Source organism: Pinus tabuliformis, chromosome 9 (genome assembly GCF_031772625.1).
Source record: "Pinus tabuliformis cultivar Carrire ecotype Pingquan chromosome 9, CPIR1, whole genome shotgun sequence".
Classification (NCBI taxonomy): Eukaryota; Viridiplantae; Streptophyta; class Pinopsida; order Pinales; family Pinaceae; genus Pinus; species Pinus tabuliformis.
Window position 1 is genome coordinate 337353193 of NC_142307.1, and position 21719 is coordinate 337374911.

The window sequence follows — 21719 nt, forward strand, 5'->3', positions numbered from 1 at the left end:
CCTCTTGCTGCTCCTATTGTTCTTGAGCCTCCTCCACCTCCTCCTGATATTGGTTCCTCTACTCTCCGGCCTAAGTGGTGGGCTAAAACTATTGGTGATCTCCGGGATAATGAGCTCCTTGAAGGTAGAACTTCCAGAAATAAGAGCAAACAACAGCCTACAGTAAATTTTGCACTTATGGCTAACCTTCACAGTGTTTTTGAGCCTCAAACCTATTCAGAGGCTAAGGGTATACCTGAGTGGGAACAGGCCATGGAAGTTGAATTCTAGAGTCTTCAGAAGAATCACACTTGGACCCTTTCTGATCTTCGTACAGGGAAGAAGCCCATTAGCTGCAAATGGGTGTATAAAGTGAAATACAACGCTGACAGAACCCTAGACAAGTATAAGGCTCGCCTTGTTTCTCGAGGGTTCTCACAGAAGGAAGGCATAGACTATGAGGAGACCTTTGCTCCTACAACCAAGATGAGTACCATACGGCTCGTCCTTGCCTTAGCAGCTCAGTTCAGTTGGAAAGTCCATCAGATGGATGTAAAGAGTGCTTTTCTGAATGGTGACTTATAGGAAGAAGTCTACATGACGCAACCTCCAGGATTCAAGGTTGCCGGTCAAGAACAGAAAGTCTGTAGATTAGTCAAAGCACTCTATGGTCTGAAACAAGCCCCTCGGGCTTGGTACATGAAAATTGATAAGTACCTAACAGATCATGGCTTTTAGCGGAGTCCATCTGATGCAAACCTGTATATCAAGCATACTGGTGATGATATTCTGTTTGTGGTTGTCTATGTGGATGACCTTATCATTACTGGCAGTTCAGCACATTTGATCCATGGGATCAAACAGGATTTGTGCAACACTTTTGATATGACAGATTTGGGACTTCTTCATTACTGTTTGGGGGTTGAAGTCTAGCAGACTGAGAACAACATCTTTCTCTCAGTCCAAGTATGCCAAAACTCTTGTGGACAGGTTTAGAATGCAGGATTGCAAACCTGCCACGACTCCTATGGAACCAGGGCTCAAACTTTCAGCTCAGTCATCCTCACCACTTGTGGATGAATCTTTATTCAGGTAATTAGTGGGTAACCTCATCTACCTTACTGCCACTAGACCTGATATCAGTTTTGCAGTGAGCTACATTTCACGCTTCATGACAGCCCCTAAGGCTGATCAATGGATAGCAGAGAAGTGTGTGCTGCGTTACGTGAGTGGCACTCTTGATTATGGAGTTCTGTACACTCGGAGTTCAGATCCTACACTCAGTGGTTACACAGATTCCGACTGGGTAGGTTCAGTTGATGACCGTAAATCTACAACTGGTTATGTGTTTAGTCTAGGATCTGGTGTTGTCACATGGACTAGTAAGAAGCAACAGGCAATGGCTCTCTCCTCGACAGAAGCAGAGTATCGGGGAGCAGTTAAGGCATCTTGTAAGGTAGTTTGGCTTCGACGTATGCTTGTGGATATGCATGTTTCCGAGGCCGGTCCTACTCCCTTGTTCTGTGATAATCAGGGAGTGCTCAAACTCGCCAAGGATCCAGTATCCCATGAACGAACAAAGCATGTGGAAACCCATTGTCACTAAATTCGACAACTCGTTGAAGACAGATTGATTCAGTTGCTGTATGTTCCCACCACGGAGCAACCAACAGACATCTTCACCAAGCCCCTTGGTCCTGACAAGTTTGTAAAATTCAGAGGGTCTATAGGTGTTGTAAATAGATTGAGCATTAAGGGGGGGTATTAGAATAATGCTATTTTAGTATTTTAATGCTCATTTATGTAAGACAAGATCGTCTGTGATCTTATTAGCAATTTCTTATTAGAAACTTGCTGTTTCTATTCCTTAGTAGAAACTTGTTGTTTCCGTAAATACTCTTGTATTATTTATTGAGCTTCATTGCTCATTGTAAATCAATTCAATTCATTCATTGATTAGTTCACCTGCATTGTACTAGGAGAAGCTATGGCTAGGGCAGAGGAGCTTTCCTAGCCCACTTGGCCCACAAAACATACTTCCTAACTTGCTGTTGTAGGTGTCCTTACTTGCGGCTTGAAAAGAGACAACATAACCCTTAAAATTATGCACAAAAATCCCTCTTACCTCTCCTCTGAGTTGCAGCCTAAGTCTGCAAGGAAATCTGCCTCAAGATCTGTCCAAAACTCGTCCTTTAGGCCTTCTCACAATCGGCTTAGGACCTCAGACATCTGCGGCTAGGTCTGCAAGGAATCCACACCCTTCCAACAAAGATATTCCTCTCCTAGCTTGTGCTCCTTGCCTCCTATCTTTCTGCCTCAGAACTACACCAAAAACACAAAGCTAATCCATGTGTGAATGCACTTATGATGTGTCTAATGAGGTTGGAGAGCACCTCTATTTATATAAGATGGAGAGGGGTTCAACTTGATAATTAACCCCAGGCTGAACTTGATAAATTTCACATGTGAGGGCTTATTTTCAAAAATATATTTTTCCCTATCCAAATTTAGAGATCTTTAGGTCGATTTTGATCCTCTCGAAAATAGGAATTCAATGACACAATTATCTTCTTCAAAGGAGTTGCCCAAAGTGGAATTCGGCACTAGTTTCCAATTTTAACAATTGCCCACCTTCAAACATACGCTTTCAACAAATGGGCGAGGGGACATATGACTGGCTCAGGGAGCAGAGATCAAATGGCACAATGAATCAGCTACACTAGTAGCTGTTAGGGGCTATTCACTGAAGACTAATACACACATACGTCATTCCTTAGTAAACACATTGAGAGCTATCCGCACAAGCTCGTCATCTGCTGGCTTCTCTCCAACTGCTGCAAGTTCATCTCTTACCGACTGAATCCTAGTGGGATAGGACATTACGTTCTCACCCTTGTTCATCTTGATTGTCCTCAGTTTCTACTTGAGAATAATCATTCGGTTCTTGGAAGGATCTTGGTATAACTTGACTATGGCATCCCACATTTCCTTTGTTGTAACCTTTTCTGTGATATGTAGAACGATATGATCCCTGATTCCATCAAGGATCATCCTCTTGGCTTTGGTATTATCCCTCCTATACTCATGAAATTGGATGGGATTTGTTGGCACAACAATAAATGTTGTGGCGAACTCCTTTAGACCGTGCTCGTCCAATAGAAACAACATTCCGACCTTCCAGATACCAAAGTTGGAGGCTCCATCCAACCTGTCCTGATCTCTCAATCCTACTGCTGCCATGCTTGGAAAATTTGTGAAAATTTGCATAGCTCAAATAACTGGAGAAATTTTATCTCTCCTCCAACTAGCAAATCGATATGGAAACACTATGTTTCCTATGCAAAATACAACTCGACCTCCTTCTGTAGACTCTCACCCTTTGCCTACAACTTGCATTGGATCCTGCACCTCGCACTGGTAAGTGAGAAATGCTTCTAGAAATTCTTTCCGATGAATATACTGCCTCCCTCTGTCCTTTGAGGTTACTCATGCCTTCTCCAGATCACTTTCCGGTACTGGAAATGGAATTACTGCTCCAGATCTACGAACTAGGAAAACTGGCTAATTCATACTGCTTGCTTTGGCCTTCTTTCTGCAGAATGAATTCGACCTTCTTAGACGCTGAGAATACTGGAAAATTAATAAACTGGGTCGAAACCTTCGTGTGCTTTCTCTTCCTTGCCTTGCCCTAATCTGCTACTGCAAAACCCTTTTGCTACAAACCCTTCACGCTAGATCTGATCTGCCTTCGGAAACCCTTTCTGGCAACCTCACTGGCTGCTACTGCAACATAGACAACTCGCACTTCCTATGGATCACCTCTATGGACTGGAAATCAAACTGCTGCCTCTGCAATTTGCACTGCGACCTGCGCAGGTCTGATTTTCTGTGCTTCAGATCTCCTTCTGAATTGCACAACTCGCTCTAGAGCCTCTTTGATCCGATTTGCTCTGATAACCTGTGAAATTTCCATGATTGCAATAAATTGGAGTATAATCTTCTATCTACTGGAGATTATTTGTCTTTTGAATATTAATTCGACAAATAATGATTAAATCACTATTGCAATCTTCACAAATAAAATACGTTGCGGAATATAAAATATGAAACTGAGAAAATATTCCACACACATAAAAGTATGACACCGTTATTTTTGGACAAATGTCCCTGGAAAAGCCCTGAAGGGAAAACCAGTGCAACAAATGAGGGTTTTATTATTATTCAACAATTTAGGTGAAATTACAATTGGTTGCCTTTCACTGGCAAACCTTTGGCAAATACTGACCTCCACTAGTTAAATATACTGGAGACTAACTGTTTCCCTCTGCAACCAACTCAACCGCCTCCTAGCCACTTGCACCTCCTCCTGAGACTCGTACTGCCCTCCTGAAATGCACACTATTGGCTGAGGATAATTTGCACAACTTTGGGAAGCCTTCCTTGCAAGTCATTCTGCCTCATGTAGCTACTTAGACCCACTCGCTCTTTCTCTGGAAAATAGATCCAGCGTCTGGCAATTGAAACGTGGTCTCTTCGACAACTCGCATTACATAAATCGGCTAACTCGCACTGTTGTTTTCAGCCTCCTCTATAGATGAATTCAACCCTCCTTTCTTGTCACTTTGACACTAGAAAATATTGAGGAAATCTCCTTCGACATCTTGCTCCCAAATCTCTACTGAATCCCTGCTACTAATGCTTCCCTAGCTTCAACTGCGCCCTTGCTAAATCATTGCAACTGGGTAGTCGAATTGCTTGACTCACTCAATGTGTCTTCTCCAAACCCTTCAAATTTCTCCTATAATCTCTCGTTGGAGTCTCAATAGCCACGATCACATATCAATTGATGCCTAAGATCATCTTGACTCCGTCAATTAACTTTCCCAGAAGTCTCTAAAGCAAAATTGACTTCCCTCAATTAATCTGTTTTAATTAACCACTTTTCCTAAGTTAGACTTAGGAAATATATAATTATAGGCTAATTAATTTAATTGAGGTATTTCTAAGGCTTTTTTGATGAAACCTTTTCTAGGTTTTGGAGATCCCGTGTTCCTTAGCCTCTTAGACACCATAGAGACTAGAACACGTGTTCGTTGCTACCGCATTAAACTACTGGTGTATTCCTTGCTCACACTGCTCCCATGCTCTCACTGCAACTGGGTAATTCAAACTCCCTTGTGTGTGTCTTCAAAAGCCCCTTTGATTTGCTCTTATATTTCTCGTTGAGCAACCAATGACCACGATCTAATCCCAATCGATGGCTAAAATCATCTTGACCCCTTTTCATGACTTTTCTATAAGCGATTAGAGCAAAATCGATTCACTTCAATTAATCTGATTTAATTAACCAACTTTCTTAAGTTAGACTTAGGATAATATTTAATAATTGGCTAATTAATCTAATTAAGGCATTTTGTTTAGAAACTTATTCTGGGTCTCAGAGATAATAATGCTCCTATGTTCCTTAGCCTCTTGGACACCAATAGAGACTCGAACACCTATCCGAGCTATCAAAGACTAACAGAAGACCTAGGGTTTGAGAACTTGAACCATAGGATGGGCATGTAGATTTGGAGGCTAATTTTGGAGTCATCTTACCATGTACTTGTGTGATGCAACATGGCTTAGGTTTGTAAATGGAAAACAACAGTGCTTGTGTGGAGAGTTGGTGTGATACAAGCTTGTTGTTGGAATTTCTAAGTCTAACTAGTTAGAAACCCTTCATATACTTTTTTGATTTATTTCTGCCTACTTGTTCTGATTAATTAACAAGTTATTTACCATGTAAATACTGAAAATAAATACAAGTACATGCTCAACACATTACAGATCATCATCTGAAGGAAACAAAACAAGCACACAAGTGACATCGTTGTTTTTGGACCAATGTCCCCGGAAAAACCCAATGCGGGAAAACCGATGCAGCTATATGAGGGTTTTATTATTATGCAGTTTCTGAATACAATCTGGGTGCCAAAACCGGCTCACCCAACAGAGAATAATCTCGGCAGTAGTACCTCTCTACTTGGAAGCAGATATTCTGGCTGAAACCCCGGATAAACACTCCGATAGCTCCTAGCTCCAATCTGCCCCACGAAAACCCCAGCGTCAGCCTCTAGGGACTGCGTCAGCCCTTTCTGGCCCAACGTCAACCCAATAACCCCTGCGTCAACCTCTGGAGGCATTGTGTCAGCCTCTAGAGCCTCTGCGTCACCCACGCTGGCTCTCTGAGGCACTGCGCAACTCCTGGCTGCCTCTGCGTGGGCCCTAGCTAGCTCTGCGTGGCCTCTAGCTAGCTTTGCGTCCCTCTCTCCCAGCTTCTGCATTGATTCTCCCAGTACCCTCTCTGCCTCTCTGCTTCTGTATTCACTGCCCCTCAGCTTCAACTCTGATCACTCTTTCGACTTCCTCAACAAACCCTACCCCAGAAAATCGAAATCTTGATCAACTCGGTGCGTTCTCCAAGTGACCCTCAAGCCTCCTCTTATACTTGTCTCCTTGATAATTCAATGGCCGAGATTAAGTCCCTAATCAACGGCTAAGATTAGATTTGGCTTGATCCATGACTTTTGGACCATTCTAACTCAGTTTTATATTAATTCACATTAATATTTTATTTTCCCTAATTTTAGACTTGGGGACTCCATTAAAAATATTAGTTATTTTTATTTCTCCCAAATTGGTTAGATTCTGCCCAAACCATTTCTGGGTATTGGAGATCTCATGTACTTTAGCCTCTCCACCAATTTTCGTGGCTAGAGCACATCCGATGCTACCCCAAATCAACACTCCCTCTTAGCGAGGACTGTGCTCTAGTAATACTCCTCACTGAGCATCACCCTGATCATCCGACATCGGTCCCTGTGCTGATGCTAGGCCTGCTGCCCAACATCCTCTGCACTGCTACATCATGTACTGCTACCCATGGCCCTGCCACTGCCACTGCTGCATCTGTACGACAACCCCTCTCATCATGCTGCATCGTGCTGCCCATAGCACTACCACTGCTAACTGCTGCACTGCAACTCAGTTACTGAGAAGTAAGTAACTAATCTCCCAACTCTGACATCTTTGTCAGGCTAGAGACACCCTCGATGCTGAAACTCCCTCTCTTGCTGACAAGTGCCCCTTCTTTGACCTCTGCGCTGCTGCAACAACTCCATGCATCTCGCACTGTTGCCTCACGCTGTCCTGGGAATCCTGCACTATAGCTCCCTCTGTCGCTCTATCTGCATCCGTCTCCACTGACATCTGCCAGTATTGCTACTCCTCTTCGGGGCTCCCGTAGCAAGGTATAATCCAATAGGCTGGGTACCTCGAGGATCCTGCCCCTCATCGCCTGTAGTCCCTCTGACTATAGCTCGATGTCCCCTCACTTCCTCTCAAGTGGCGTATGAGCACTCATGGCACAGTCATCATCTGTCTCCACTTCCTTCTCCGCCCTTGTTGGCGCCGCCTTGGTGTCAGAAGCCTCTTCTTTGCTCTTCTTCCTCGAACATTGGCTCGCTTAGTGATCTAGTTCCCCACAGTTGAAGCATTTGACCTTGAAGAGGTCCTTCTTCTTTTGTTTCTCCTGCTTTCCCTCAGATGCTAGGGCAACATCCTCCTCTTCCTCCTTCTTGATTTTGATCCCCTTGCTGCTGCTTCCCGCCTTGCTTAGCCTTGTGATCTCTTCTTGGCGAAGAGCCGCCCACATTTCCTCCCAATCTGGAAGGGTTGCCTTGCCCAGTATGCTCTGGACAAACACCTCCCAGTCTTCAGAGACTGCGTTTAGGGCTGTTCTCACCATCAATTCTTGATCCGGCGTGGCCCCTATGGAAGTCAGCTGATCTTGGATCTCCTTCAATCGACCGAGGAAGGTGTCGATCTGTTCTCCCTTCTGTATCTTGTATGACTGCAGTTGATTTTCTAGTAGCATCCTTCTCTGCACAGAAGTATGTTGGTACAATTTCTTTAGGGCTTCCCACATCTCATTTGTCGTGTCCTTTTCGGCAATATGTGGTACTACGTGGTCCTTGACCCGTCAAGGATGATGCTCTTGGCCCTCACCATTGCCTCCTCGTACTTATCGTGCTCAGCTGGGTCAACTAGGATCGATATCGTCCTCAAGGCGAAGTGCTTGACATGATTCCCGTCTAGAACGGACAAGATTTTCGCCTTCCAAACTTCAAAGTTGGAGGCTCCGTCCAGTCTGTCATAGTCTCTTACCTCGTTCACTGCCCTCTTGCTCCTCCTCTACTTCCCTTCTGGAAGTTCTCGATGTGACTCCCTCTGAGCCTTAATTTCCCTCCTAGAAACCCCTCTGCCAATATCGAGATGCACCCACTCCGATCCTTAGTGCAACTACACCATTGATCTGGATTTCTTGGCTATAAATCCTCGGTAGCAACTCCCTCCTCCTTGGTCTTGCCCTGTTAGATACTGTTCTGACTACAGTACCCCACCAGCTTCATTTTGCAACTTACTTGCAGCCTCCTAAGCTCCAACAAACTGAAGGTTAGAGCTTCTAGGCTCTACGCAATCCCGGCACTAGCAAAATCCACACCTCCTAGCCATGGGCGTCAATCCTTCCTGATTGAGAAAGATGATCGGGCACTGCGTAGGTCGAGTCTTCTCCCCTCTGCCACTGAGTTGATCCTCTTCTTGGCTCAAACTTGATGACTTAGACACTGTGTCACCCCATCCTTGCTGCTTCTCTGCTAGGAACAACTTCTGTCACTCGGGACAACTGTTTTTTGCTATTGCTGCTCTGCTCGGCTGGTGTCCTCAGTTCTCCTGTGATCTGCAACCACGCTTCGATACCATGTTGGAATTTCTAAGTCTAACCCATTAGAAACCCTTCATGTATTTTTCTAATTTATTTCTGCCTACTTGTTCTGATTAATTAACAAGTTATTTACCATGTAAATACTGAAAATAAATACAATTACATGCTCAACACATTAAATATCATCATCTGAAGGAAACAAAACAAGCACACGAGTGACACCATCGTTTTTGGACCAAAGTCCACGGAAAAACCCAATGCGGGAAAACTGGTGCAACTATCTAAGGGTTTTATTATTATGCAGTTCCTGAATACAATTTGGGTGCCAAAACCGGCTCACCCAACAGAGAATAATCTCGACAGTAGTACCTCTCTACTTGGAAGCAGATATTCCGGCTAAAACCCCGGATAAACACTCCGACAGCTCCCAACTCCAATCTGCCCCACGAGAACCCCAACATCAGCTTCTAGGGACTGCGTCAGCCCTTTCTGGCACAACGTCAGCCCAATAACCCTTGCGTCAACCTCTGGAGGCACTATGTCAGCCTCTAGAGCCTCTGCGTCACCCACGCTAGCTCTCTGAGGCACTGCGCAGCTCCTGGCTGCCTCTGCGTGGGCCCTAGCTGGCTCTGCGTGGCCTCTGGCTGGCTCTGCGTCCCTCTCTCGGTTTCTGCGCTGATTCTCTCGGTACCCTCTCTGCCTCTCTGCTTCTGTATTCACTGCCCCTCAGCTGCAACTCTGATCACTCTTTCGACTTCTTCAACAAACCCTGCCCCAGAAAATCGAAATCTTGATCAACTCGGTGTGTTCTCCAAGTGACCCTCAAGCCTCCTCTTATACTTTTCTCGTTGACAATTCAATGGCCGAGATTAAGTCCCTAATCAACGGCTAAGATTAGATCTGGCTTGATCCATGACTTTTGGACCATTCTAACTCAGCTTTATATTAATTCACATTAATATTTTATTTTCCCTAAGTTTAGACTTAGAGACTCCATTAAAAATATTAATTATTTTAATATCTCCCAAACTGGTTAGATTCTGCCCAAACCATTTCTGGGTATTGGAGATCTCATGTGCTTTAGCCTCTCCACCAATTTTCGTGGCTAGAGCACATCCGATGCTACCCGAAATCAACACTTGTGGTATGTACCAAGGATTTGCTAGTGTTAATGCTGGACCTTTAGTGGAGTGACTGGCTTTGGCTGGGAGCGACTTCTAGCTAGGAGTTGGTGGCTAGGGTTTATGTTGTACTAGCATTGTTATAAAGTTGTGGTATGTATTTGAATTTTGTACTCCATTTTTTTTTCTCTATGTGGTTCACGGACCCCGGAGATCGGTGACCGCTACATGCATGAAATATTTGTACCAAGCAGATCCACCCGTAGAGATCACTTCCTGCTAGCTCAACCACAGACCCTGACCCCAAGAGTGTCGATAGAATGAATCTGTGACATCTCAATAGCAAAGGTGCCCGGGGACTCTATGAATTGAGCTAACCCTCGGGGCTTTTTGTACTTCATCATATATATATATATATATATCGGTTTAAACTTTTAACATTATGTGCTTGTAGATTTGATTTTCAGCTTATGTTATTGTCTTTATTGAGTAGATTTCAACCCTTGTTGTTCATGCTGATTTGAAATAACAAATAGCTGAATTGGTGAAGTAATTTAACTCATATTGGTAAAGATAAAGTATCAGATTTGCTGCTGATATAATCTGCTGTAAAAAGGCATTTCCGATTTGTTATATGCTTTCAAAAGTATTCCCTGAGGGCTACAATATTACGGTATTGAATTGCACTCATATGGTATATGTTCTCTTGGCCTGCCAGGAAAAATTGGGTTTAGGGGAAGTGAATTATTATTGCTGTAATTTAATATTTCAGATCAATCTTGAGGCTGAAAGTTCATAGGGATTTTTTTCAGGAAACGTCAAGTAAATGAGGCAAAATTTCAGAATTGCATTAATGATCTAATTCTCAAAACTTTTCCTGCGATTTTATACCCATCCAAGGTAGTTGCCTTTGCCTTTTCTGGAATCATTGCTATGAATGGTGAATTTAGGGATCAATCAATTTGGTGCAAACTTCATGATTCCCCCACTATTGCAAAAACATCATCTTTAATGATTGATCAAAGGTTTTGGAAAAACAGTGTCGAGAACCTGTGTAAACTTGTTGCCTTGCACATTTTTGTAGATACTGATACTTTCCATGTTCCTTCACTTTAATTGGCTCCACTAGGGTCTCATTTTGTTGCCCAATCATAATCTATAAATATCTGTTTAAACCCTATCCTGTGCTTGATTTCTACTTTTCTTAGCACTAAAATATGTTTAGGAAGTACCAATTTGGCTTCTTTCCTTCATCTCCACTCGAGTTTCAAACCTTTTTCCTTTTATTACCACTAGATGGATGATCTTATTAAAAATCCTCCTTTGGATTGTTGCTTTGTGGAAGAAGGTTGTATTCCTGTTTCCTTTTTTGAGCCATCTCATCTATGATTTTATTTATAAAAGGTTTCTTCCTGCAATTCTCACACTTAGAGTTGATTCCTTACTTCATTTTCATTGAGGAGTCCTCATACTGTAAGGCCTTTTTGTTGAATTCTCCCTTGTATCCTTTCTAGTGCCTCTCTGAGATCCTTTCCTTTAAATCTGTTTCCAAACACTTTATTATGGCTTCACACATATTAATTTTGTTATCCAGCAAGTACATCTTTTTCACAGGTTTGGGTTTTCCTCCACACCAATGTTCCTCAACGTACCTCTCTATATATACGCATGAAAACCTTATTTCTTCAAATCTGAAGGGTGCATCAGTTGGTGATAATTTCTAAAGAGGTCAACAAATATATCAATGATGAGGCCTCACCCCTTTTACTAGAAAAGGTTCTCCAATATTGTGGTTCAGCCATGATTCACCAAACACAAACCTACGAAGTTGTCCATTGTTCTTGCAACACCGCAGCTCTTTTCATTCCAAGTGAACCATCCTCCCTTTGTTGGGTAATAGCTATTGCTTTCATATTGCATTACTCATTTTTAATGATAAACATTGTATGAGAAGGTGGCATCTTCAATTCCATGTCTTAGATTTGATCTACAAAATTATAACAATATTTTATGCCTTGAATATGTTCTTTTATCTTCATTTGTAATTACTTGTTTGATTTCCAGGTAATTGTCGTGACAACTCACAAGGGAGTGCCTCAAGAGTTTTACGGTGCGAAGGTGATAGGATCATGGAGGTTGTTTCTTGCTTCTTCTCTCCTCCCCTTTTCTCACTTGACTTGTTCACTTTCATCTATCTTGGAAATCCTTTTTGTTAGGAAGGAAAAGGAAAATAAGATAGAGGATGCCATGCAAATAGTTAAATTTAGCTGTCCATATTTCTTTATTTAATTTAATCTTATAGTGTTTTATTATTTGCAATAAGTGTGAATTCTCACTTATCTTGCACCTATAATTCTTTGATATGGGGTGCTAGATGATTTTTGAACGGTGTCAATTCTCCCAATTGTAGGTGGGAATTGTTTTCTTGAAAAGTTGTTGCGCATCAACTTTTCCAAAGGAAAACATAAGCAAACAATCACATCATATACCTATCAGCTTTTGGGGTTACTCTAAAAGCGTTTACACCTTTGTTGGGGGTGCTTCATGCAATATGGGTGCGTGGTGTGTGGATGACCCTTGGGTGTTCCATGATGGACATGTAGATGTTGAGGTGGCTTACACTTGGATTGCTAGACCTTGCTTGATGCTTATGTGGCCTTCTTCATTAGAGCATTAGAGACCTTGATAGCTTGGTCACTTCTTCATGATGGCTACATAGAGGTTGAGTTGCTTGCTTGGAGAATGCCTTGCTTTGGAGGAGTGTTGGACATTTTGGAGGAGGGTGTTAAGTTCTAGATGGGACAAGCACTCTTGGATCAATTGCATGGAGGCTTGTACTTGACTTGAGGACATGGGGGTTGAGGGAGGAGTGGTCTTGTAGGTGTGGTGGATGCAAAGGAGCACTTTTCTTTTGTAGGAGTGTTGGAGCCCAAGGGGCTTGTGGAGGAGGAACATTGGACATATCTCATGGAGCATTCAAGCCTTAGAGCCTTGCTTGTTAATGACATTACCTTGGAGATTGACATGTATCCTCTTTGAGTGGAGTGCTTCACATATGTGTACAGACTTGTTAGGGATAGGTTGCTTGTGAAGGTTTAGGCCCACTTTATATAGTTGGCCTCTCCTACCTCTCATATAAATAGAATGAGAGATTCTCTCACTCACTATTCATTCATCTTGTGTTAGAGATGTGAGGAGAGTAATGCACTAGTCTCTCTTTCTCTTGTGTAATATATCTTTTGTCTTGAATGCTAGGGTTTTTGTAGAACTTCAAGTTTGTTCCAAGGTTATGGTTTCACCCTAAGCAGGCGAAGAAGCTAAGGTTTAACCTAGAGGGGATTGATTTAGGAGGAGGGGAGAAGGCTATATCTGGGACATAGCCAAGTAGGGCTTACCTATGTTGATGCTTGCTTGTTGGAGATCTTTGGTGGTGGTAGCTAGGGTTTTATTGGTTTTCCCTCGCTAGGGTTTTGGAGACCTTAAAGAGTTGAAATAGCTTTGTGATAAAGCTTTGATATGCACTTGTACTTCATTCTCTTATATATATATATATATATATATATATATGAAGTTTCCAACCATCCAAAACTTGTGTAATTGTAGATTTGATTCACAGTTTGCATTGTCTTCTTGATTGAATAATTTTTAGCATTTGTTGTTGATGTTAATTTGACATAATCAAGGGGTGAAAGTGTTAGTGATTTAACATACATCTAGAAGATAAGAGAGTGGATTTACAGCTATAATATGCTGTATATAAAGTGATTTCAGATCCAGTCTATGCTTCCAAAGGTATCCTTTAAGGGCTGAAAGTTGAAACTTTTTGACATATGTTTGGTATTTTTTCTCTTGGGCTACCTTGTGGCTTGGGTTGAAGTAAGATGAAATATTTTTTGTTGTTTGCTGCTGTAAATTAATATTTCAGATCAGTTTTAAAGCTGAAGTTCACATAGACTAGATTCGGGAAGCCACCTTGTGAGGTGAAATTTCATTTTTGCATCAAAAGTCAAAGAAAACAAAATATTGTACATGCTATCAGAGCTATCTTTCTAAAACCACTCTTTTGGTGAAAAAGGAGTTGGTATTTGGGCCACTCCAAAGGTGTTTACACCATATTGGGAGTGCTTAATGTGATATGGTGTGTGGATGACCCTTGATTGTTCCATGATGGACATGCACATGTGGAGGTTGCTTACTTTTGGATTGGTAGACCTTGCATGATGCTTATGTGGCATTTTGCCTTGGAGTGTTGAGGACCTTGATAGCTTGGTGATTTCTTCATGATGGCATGTAACCCACGAAAAAGTGGGTAACTCATAGGAGAATTTTTTCTCCTCTTTGGATAGCCAGCCAACTAGCAACCCTATATAATCAACACATAACATGATGCCAGGATCATGCATTTCTTGCTCTAGTTAGATTTCTCTCCCATCTGGCACACCTTCTTGAAGGAAGGTGGGTCATGCATCAACATGTACTTTAACCATTTTTGCAATCATGTGATTTCATTTAATGTTATGGACATACTAATGTGGATCAAAGGGAAAATTGGATAATTGACCAATCTCGACTATATTCTTGTTCCCTTACTTCACTTGGGAGGTTAGTCTTTGACTCTAGTCCATTGGGATCTCCTCTGAGGCCTTAATGTTTAAGGAAGGGCACTACTGGGGAAACACTGATTGATGTAGCTTGCCCAAGGTAGTCCATACTTACCACTTTTCATCTTTCCCTCTTATCCATCTCCATTCTTCGGGATGGTGGTCATTTTGAGATTGGCACCCTTCATCCTCATCGTTGAGTTTGGGCCCGAAAACTTAGCCCTGGAAGTTGATGTAGCTAAAAGAAAGCTAAAAGCATAAGAAAGCCACAATGAAAGAAAAATGAAAAATGCAAAAGATGGCTAGGACATTTATTTAGTGCGTGGGCAAAAGCCTAGCATCAGGTTTACCCCCATCATTAGCCACCACCAAGTTGCGCAAACATTTAATGTGTAAAAAAAGAAACTCTTGTATGTCCCAACCCTGATGAGCAATAAATTGACTCATCCAAAAGGGGTAACGGAAAATCTCAAAAGCAAACTTGGGCTCCTAAGCTATGCACCCTGTTGTCGCACAAAGTGTCTAGGCACCGCGACAACGCTCAGAGTAAGGGCTGTCACTCTTAATCCTTACTCACTCCGTTTAGACTCTCTCCTAGACAAGTCAAGGGGGTAGTCCCTAAGGTGAAATGAATGAGAATAACCTGTGAAATACAATCTCTAGGAGACTTAAAGATGGACAACTTGACGAATGTAAATGAATCTCGATTAACTCAGATGAATAGATTAAATACTAATGTAACCAAGACACAACCACTAGATAGAAATGATTATAGACTAGTGCCTTTAATTTGAATTAACCATAGATTAAGTAAGAAGACAAGTTATCCAGAACAATTTTCCAATATGTGACGAATGGTGACAATCAGGTATGATCAATATAAACGCCCAAAACTGTATCATGCAAGAGATTCTAGGAAAATGACTTTTGTTAACTGCCCAGATGTAGATTTAATTAATTTTCTCTTATCACCAATATAACTTTTGAAACATTTAATCACACTTGACAATAGAAAAATATAAAAAATGCATTTAATCACCAAATAACACTACGGAACTTCAAATTTTAATTTTAATTATTCCTTAGGAAATAACTTCAATGTGATAAATAAAGAAGTAAAACAAATCAATAGGTTAATAAATCGATTTTTCGATTTTTTAATGGGCCACATGCCACATTAATTTTTTTTAATGTTTAAGCACAAATCCCTTAATTTATTTCATTCTTAATTCTCACATCACCAAGAATTTAAAATTTTTAAGATTTTTTAAATGTTTTTAGATTTTTTAATGTTTTGGACTTTTAATTTTTTTTTGAAAGTTTTAGATTCTTTTAGTTTTTATATTTTTTTTAATGAAAATAAATAAAAAAAATCAAAATCGAAAAATAAAAGGGAAATCACAAAAAAGTAAAATAAAAATTGAAATAAAAAATAAAAAATAAAATGCAAAACAAAATAATAGCACAAATCGGAAGTCAATCAAAACAACGATCAAATTAAAACATATAAATTAACCTAAAGTTTTAAAGAAATTAAATCTAAATAAAAGAAATAACCTAATGTATATACATAAACAATAAAAATAAACGAAAATCAAATTTGTTTAAAAAAGTAACAAAACCTAAACCTCTAAGGCAGTCTAAAACAAAGTAAAAGAAAACGAAAATGCAATGTTTCATTTACCTACAGGTCGAAGAGGAGGCAGCGCTGCCAAAGTTGAGACAGAGAGGAAAGATGATGCAGGAGAAGGCAAAGGATTGCGAGGGGAATGGTCAAGGGCTGCAAGCAGAACACACAGATTGAAGGCTTGCAGCTTGACGAGAAGCTGATACCAGAGAAATAATGGGGATGGACGTACAGTAAGAAAGGAGCACAATGGGTAGCGTGGAGGGCGTGATGACAGGTTTGCAGCTGCGGGGAGAAGGGTTTACGTTTGTAGGTTGGAATGGTGGCCATCAGCTCGGATGATGAAGGGAAAGCTGCAGACAGGCAGCACGCAGGTGAGAAATGTGGATGGGCGGCGAATAGAGAAGATCTGAAGACTGCGGAAAGGCAAGAATGGAGCTACGATGGTGGAGGATGGAGATGCAGTGAGAAGAAGCTATGACAACAACGTGGGCAGAAGGGAAGTGAGGCCGAGGGTTTGCTTGCTAGAGGATGAGAAATTGTAGATCTGAGGGCAACTTAGCTATGGCAGTGACAAAGGGTTTAGAGGTCTCTGTTGGCAGGATAGATAGAGGAAAAAACACAGGAAGAAACCCAAGATTTTCCAGATCTTAAAAAAATTTTTAAAACCCAAACTCAAACAATATATATATTTTCGAAATTTTCCAGAAAACCCCAAGATGTAGACAACATGAACAAATTCGAAATTTTTTGTTAGAAAAAACCTCAGGCAACAAAGAAACTGAAAATCCAGGCAAGAGACAAGTAGCCAAAGAACCGGAGAGAAATTTCCAGATATCTTAATTTAAAATGTTGAATCCACTTGCTTCAGATTTAACCCTGAAACCCTCAAGAAAATATCCAGATCTAAAAAAACTAGAACCTTTATAAAATTTTCCAGATTTAAAACTCTTTAAACCCTTAGACTGCAAAATTAATTTGAACAATATTCCTACACAACGATGTTGATGAACTCCAGAGATCCAGATCTTACCCTCCAGGGCTTAGATCTGGACTCTACATAGTTTTCTTCTTCAGATCTGTAGCTGCACGACAACAAGAAAACACCCAAACGATATATACAATGATAAAAACTAAAACCCAGAAAACCCAAGTCAGAAAACCGAAAATAATTACAGATCTATGCACATGAATGACAAATCTATCAGATCTAGGGAGTGTGAGTCCAACTCCGCTCCCAAATCTAATAATCTAAGGCTCTTAACAGCTAGATTCATCAATTTCGCATGTAAAAAATTTAAATTTTTAAAGTTTAAAGGAGATGCTGAGCTCAAAACCCTTCATGCATCACCAGTAAAAAATATCGTATGATAAGCCTGAGATCAAATTAAGTTGGGCTCTTCAGAAAACACGGATCAAGAGTTGATTGGTCCAACTGAAAACTTACCTGAACGCCCGATGATCTAAAAATCAAGACCTTCCTGCAAAACTCAATTCAACCATCAAAATAGAGCGAGAAAATGATAATAAATTTCAGATAAATAGAGATACATGCTATTACATTCAAAATTATTAGATTCTAGATTGAATTTAAGTTTTAAATCAATTTACATTCTAGAATGATGAATGATAGATTAATTTTTAAATCAATCTAGATTCTAGAATGATGAATATGGATCAGTACTATGTTCAACTATTTGATCTTTCTCTTCCTCTGCAAGCCTTTCCCACCATTGCTTTAGTATGCCAGTAAAAGACCATACAATCTGAGTAACTACATCAGACCATGACACTTTGGCTTCGGCTTTCCTCTGTAACGCCCAAGCATGGACATTATGCAAAACAGCAATTACTTCATTATAATCAAGGCAATCAATATTTACTAACAATGAATTTCCATATCCTCTGGAAGCAGGATTGTCTAGCCTTATAGGTACAGATTGCAGATTTTCAGTATATTTGCTGAACGGGCTGGATGCTGATGCTTCATGTGCATTGGTATCACCGGCACCTCTTTTCCCTTTGTTGGAATGGAAAAATGAATCACTTCTGTCTCTTTTAGAATTTGATTCACCATGTGTTTGCTCACCAGTTACTCCTGACATGGCCATTATTGAAGGAGCAGATGGTTGGCCATTTTGTTTCATCAAAGAACTAAGGCTAACATAGTTCTTTGGTAGTCTTAGACTTTCAACAGGAGGAATATCAGCTAGTCTATTCTTCATCAACTCTGTCTTTTCTCTAGCTAGATTGATTCCTTTCTTGATCTTCTCAAGTCTGGCTTTATCTATATTCTCTATCCCTTTAAAAAGAATTTGCTTTGATTCATCAGATTTGGAGGAGAATTTCAGCTTTGAACTTAAGACATCTACTTCTCTATAATGAGGTGGAGAAGCAGGAGTGGGGAGTGCATTTGTAAGATGTCCTAAAGACTTGGAGATAATACCCATGTTTGACTGAATATTATTTAACTTTTGTGTGTGTTCATCTTGGATTCCCAATGTCTCAACATAACCAGTATGCATCTTTTTGATGTGCTCTTTGATTTCTAAAACATCTCGGGCTATATCATCAATATTCTGAAGCATACAAACTATTTGGTAGTTTGTATAATTATGCAGCTTTTCATTTTCATTCTGATCTGGATCAGAAGTTGCTTTCATAGATAACCATTGGAAATCTGCTTTCTTCGTTCCATTGCTAAATGTCCTTCTAGAATTTCCAGATTCTAAATATCTTTCTGGTATTTTTGCAGTAACCTCTGACTGAGCTCTAGGAAGTGAGAAACTTTTGATATCAGGTATAAAGACTTCAGAGCTAGGATATTCATCAGTCTGGAATGTAGAAGATGAAGATGGAACACAGAACTGACAATCATCAGGTAGCTGAGAGGTGGATTTTCTATGATCCTCTCTTGGAGCAGAATGTCTTGATGATAAATTTCTAGGAACAGGGGGTATCTGTGGATTCCTACCACCCAAGATTGTAGATCTAGGGAAGGATGACATAGATCTAGTAAGTGAAGGAGTGGTAAATTTAAGACCAGTGGATCCGTCAGGATGATGGATGAGAGACAATTTCGGAGGGACTTTAGAGGTTTGCAGTTGAGGATATTTCTGTGAAAGTGGAATATAAGTACTATTCCATTCATCTGGAAGAGTACATTCTGCAAAACCAATCTGTAGGGGAGCAGTGTTACCAGGGCCAACAATAACACCTTCTTTTAAAGCTCTACCAGTTAATTTTGGATTCAGAGGAGGCATGGAAGTGGAGACAAATCTCAGGCATGTAGAAGCATGGAGCTGAGCGATCTGTGACTGTGGGGCAACATTAAAACCATAAAACTGAATATAAGCATTCAAGAATTCATTGATATAAGGGTCTGTCAATGAAACTTGATACCTAGGGATAACTGATGACCAAACAGGGCCATTATTGAGGGGACTTTGGAATCCTCCCAATAAAGCGTCATCGAAGTTATTCATTCTTGTATCAAGGACACATGTCAAGCATGAAGTATTTAGACCAGGACGGACTAGAGGATTAATTCCAAATTGTACGATACCGATATGGATATATCTATAACCATTTTCTAAACCCCATTTGATATCTTCTGGCTGTATTAGTGGGATTTGATATACAGACTGGCCAGTGGAAATAGGAATATTCACAGATGTAAATCTAAATAACTGAGCAGCTCGAAACTGGAAAACAGGCATTTTATAGAGTTTATCAATATCAATCTCTGGCAATGTCCAGTTAGGCTGTGGTTCAAATTCTTGTACTAATACTTTTTCATCATAGAGAACATCTTCATTTCTGGTTTTATTTAAAAACTTATTCATAAAAGACCATCGATTCTTATGAGCTATCTTTCTGTCTTCGGGCTTCTGAAGAGAAAACTCATTCATATAACCAGCCATTGAAAGAAAGTATGAGTAAGCACCTGAACAAAGGAGAATCAAAGCTTTTGTGCACCAGGAAAGCAAACACGGTAGTCCTTCACCTTCACAGCTCTCTACCAGCGCCTTATCGCAAACTTTAGACTCGTGGACAATAGCTCGGACAAATACTACTCAATGGAAGAACCAGACAATTTAAAACAGCTCTTGGACAAAGAACCAGATGGCTTTGATACCATAAACGCAAAGAACCAGATATGCAGCAAAGATGTGCCAAGATATATTTGCTTTTCAGATAATTACAGAATCCAGATATGAGACTAGCGCTCCGTGATGCAAGCAGATCGAGAAAACTTCTCGCAGATGCAGAGCAGGGAGACCTCGTCTCGTCTAAAACTCAAAGAACTCAAACTTTACAATACAGACTATAGAGTTAAACTCCGTGATGCAAGCAGATCGAGAAAACTTCTCGCAGATGCAGAGCAGGGAGACCTCACTCAGACTACAACACTACTCAGACTCTCACAAAACTCTCAAGACTCCAATGCCCCTAATGAGCTTACAATGCTAGTATTTATAATATCCTAGCAGGTCATCCGGTGAAAGGTTTTACCGGGAACTTGAAACTTTAAAAGATTCGTTAGATCATCATGCAAGTTGTCTATCACGAATCACTAAAGAACTTTGTACAAAAGTAATGAATAGTCCTAAAGATTCGGGCAAGTGGGGACAACCACTTGTTATCTCGTCCCTTGGAGGCTAAGCCATATGGGGACCGAATCATGACATCTCTGAAGTGAAAAGATGGCCGGAATCTAGGACGTCGGCTCTTATACAAAAGTAATTACACAGTGGAGATTTTATTCGGAGTAAATCCCACGCAAACCAAAGAACAACAAGATAAAGTAATTACACAGTGGAGATTTTATTCGGCTTAAATCCCACGGAAACCGAAGAGCAGTATATGTACAAATAAAGCAGGATATGAAAGGATTTCATTTGATTGATCCCTTCAATCAGTCACTGTTAGCCCTGTCGTCATAATCATGTGCATGAGTATCTGGAACAACTGGATTATTATGGCCAAGCCTGATTTGGTCTTGTTCTATTAATTCTTCAATTAGCTCTTCATTGTTTGGAGCCAGCACTTCGTATGGGACAGATTCATCTAGCCAATATGGTGCTACATCTCTGGTACAACAAAAGAATGGAAATGTGAACATGAATGTTGGCCTGTCATGTGGGTCCACTGATATCAATCCTCTGAATCTGACAGAAAGCTTAAAGGATTCATCTTCTTCATTAGGAATGACAATTGTGTGTTTGTGGATGAATTCAAACTCTAAGACGAAATCATTTTGGACAGCTACATGCATTTCCCAATGAAAGATTCTGACAAACTCAGCAAAAGTCCTATCGAAAATGCTTTTAGCTCTAGGCAAATATCTAAACATGAATAGCTTAAACCATGGACTCCACCAATTGTTTGAGGGATCTATAGCGTTAGCATAAAATATGACCTTAACCGAACCATGTATCCTAGCTCTTTGGTGAATGGAAAAGTAATCTGCCCATGTCCAGTCAGTATTTTGAATACACCCAAAATAAACAGGATCTGGTTCCCTAGACAATGCATAATAAACACGCCATGGCCTAATCCTATATGGTAACTCTTTTGTATATGACCATCTAGACTCCTCGGAATCAAACCATTTTTGAAGA

The 21719-nt window shown here is 40.6% G+C and overlaps 1 protein-coding gene across 2 annotated transcripts in view; it reads left to right on the forward strand.

Moving 5' to 3' along the window:
- Nucleotides 1-21719, forward strand: part of SQD2 (sulfoquinovosyldiacylglycerol 2) — a 276296-nt gene that overhangs the window by 97033 nt on the left and 157544 nt on the right. For both annotated transcript variants that reach the window (XM_089439458.1, XM_089439459.1), the window contains exon 3: nt 11932-12002. In XM_089439458.1, coding sequence (XP_089295584.1) covers nt 11932-12002 — 71 coding nt within the window. The remainder of the gene's footprint in view (nt 1-11931; nt 12003-21719) is intronic.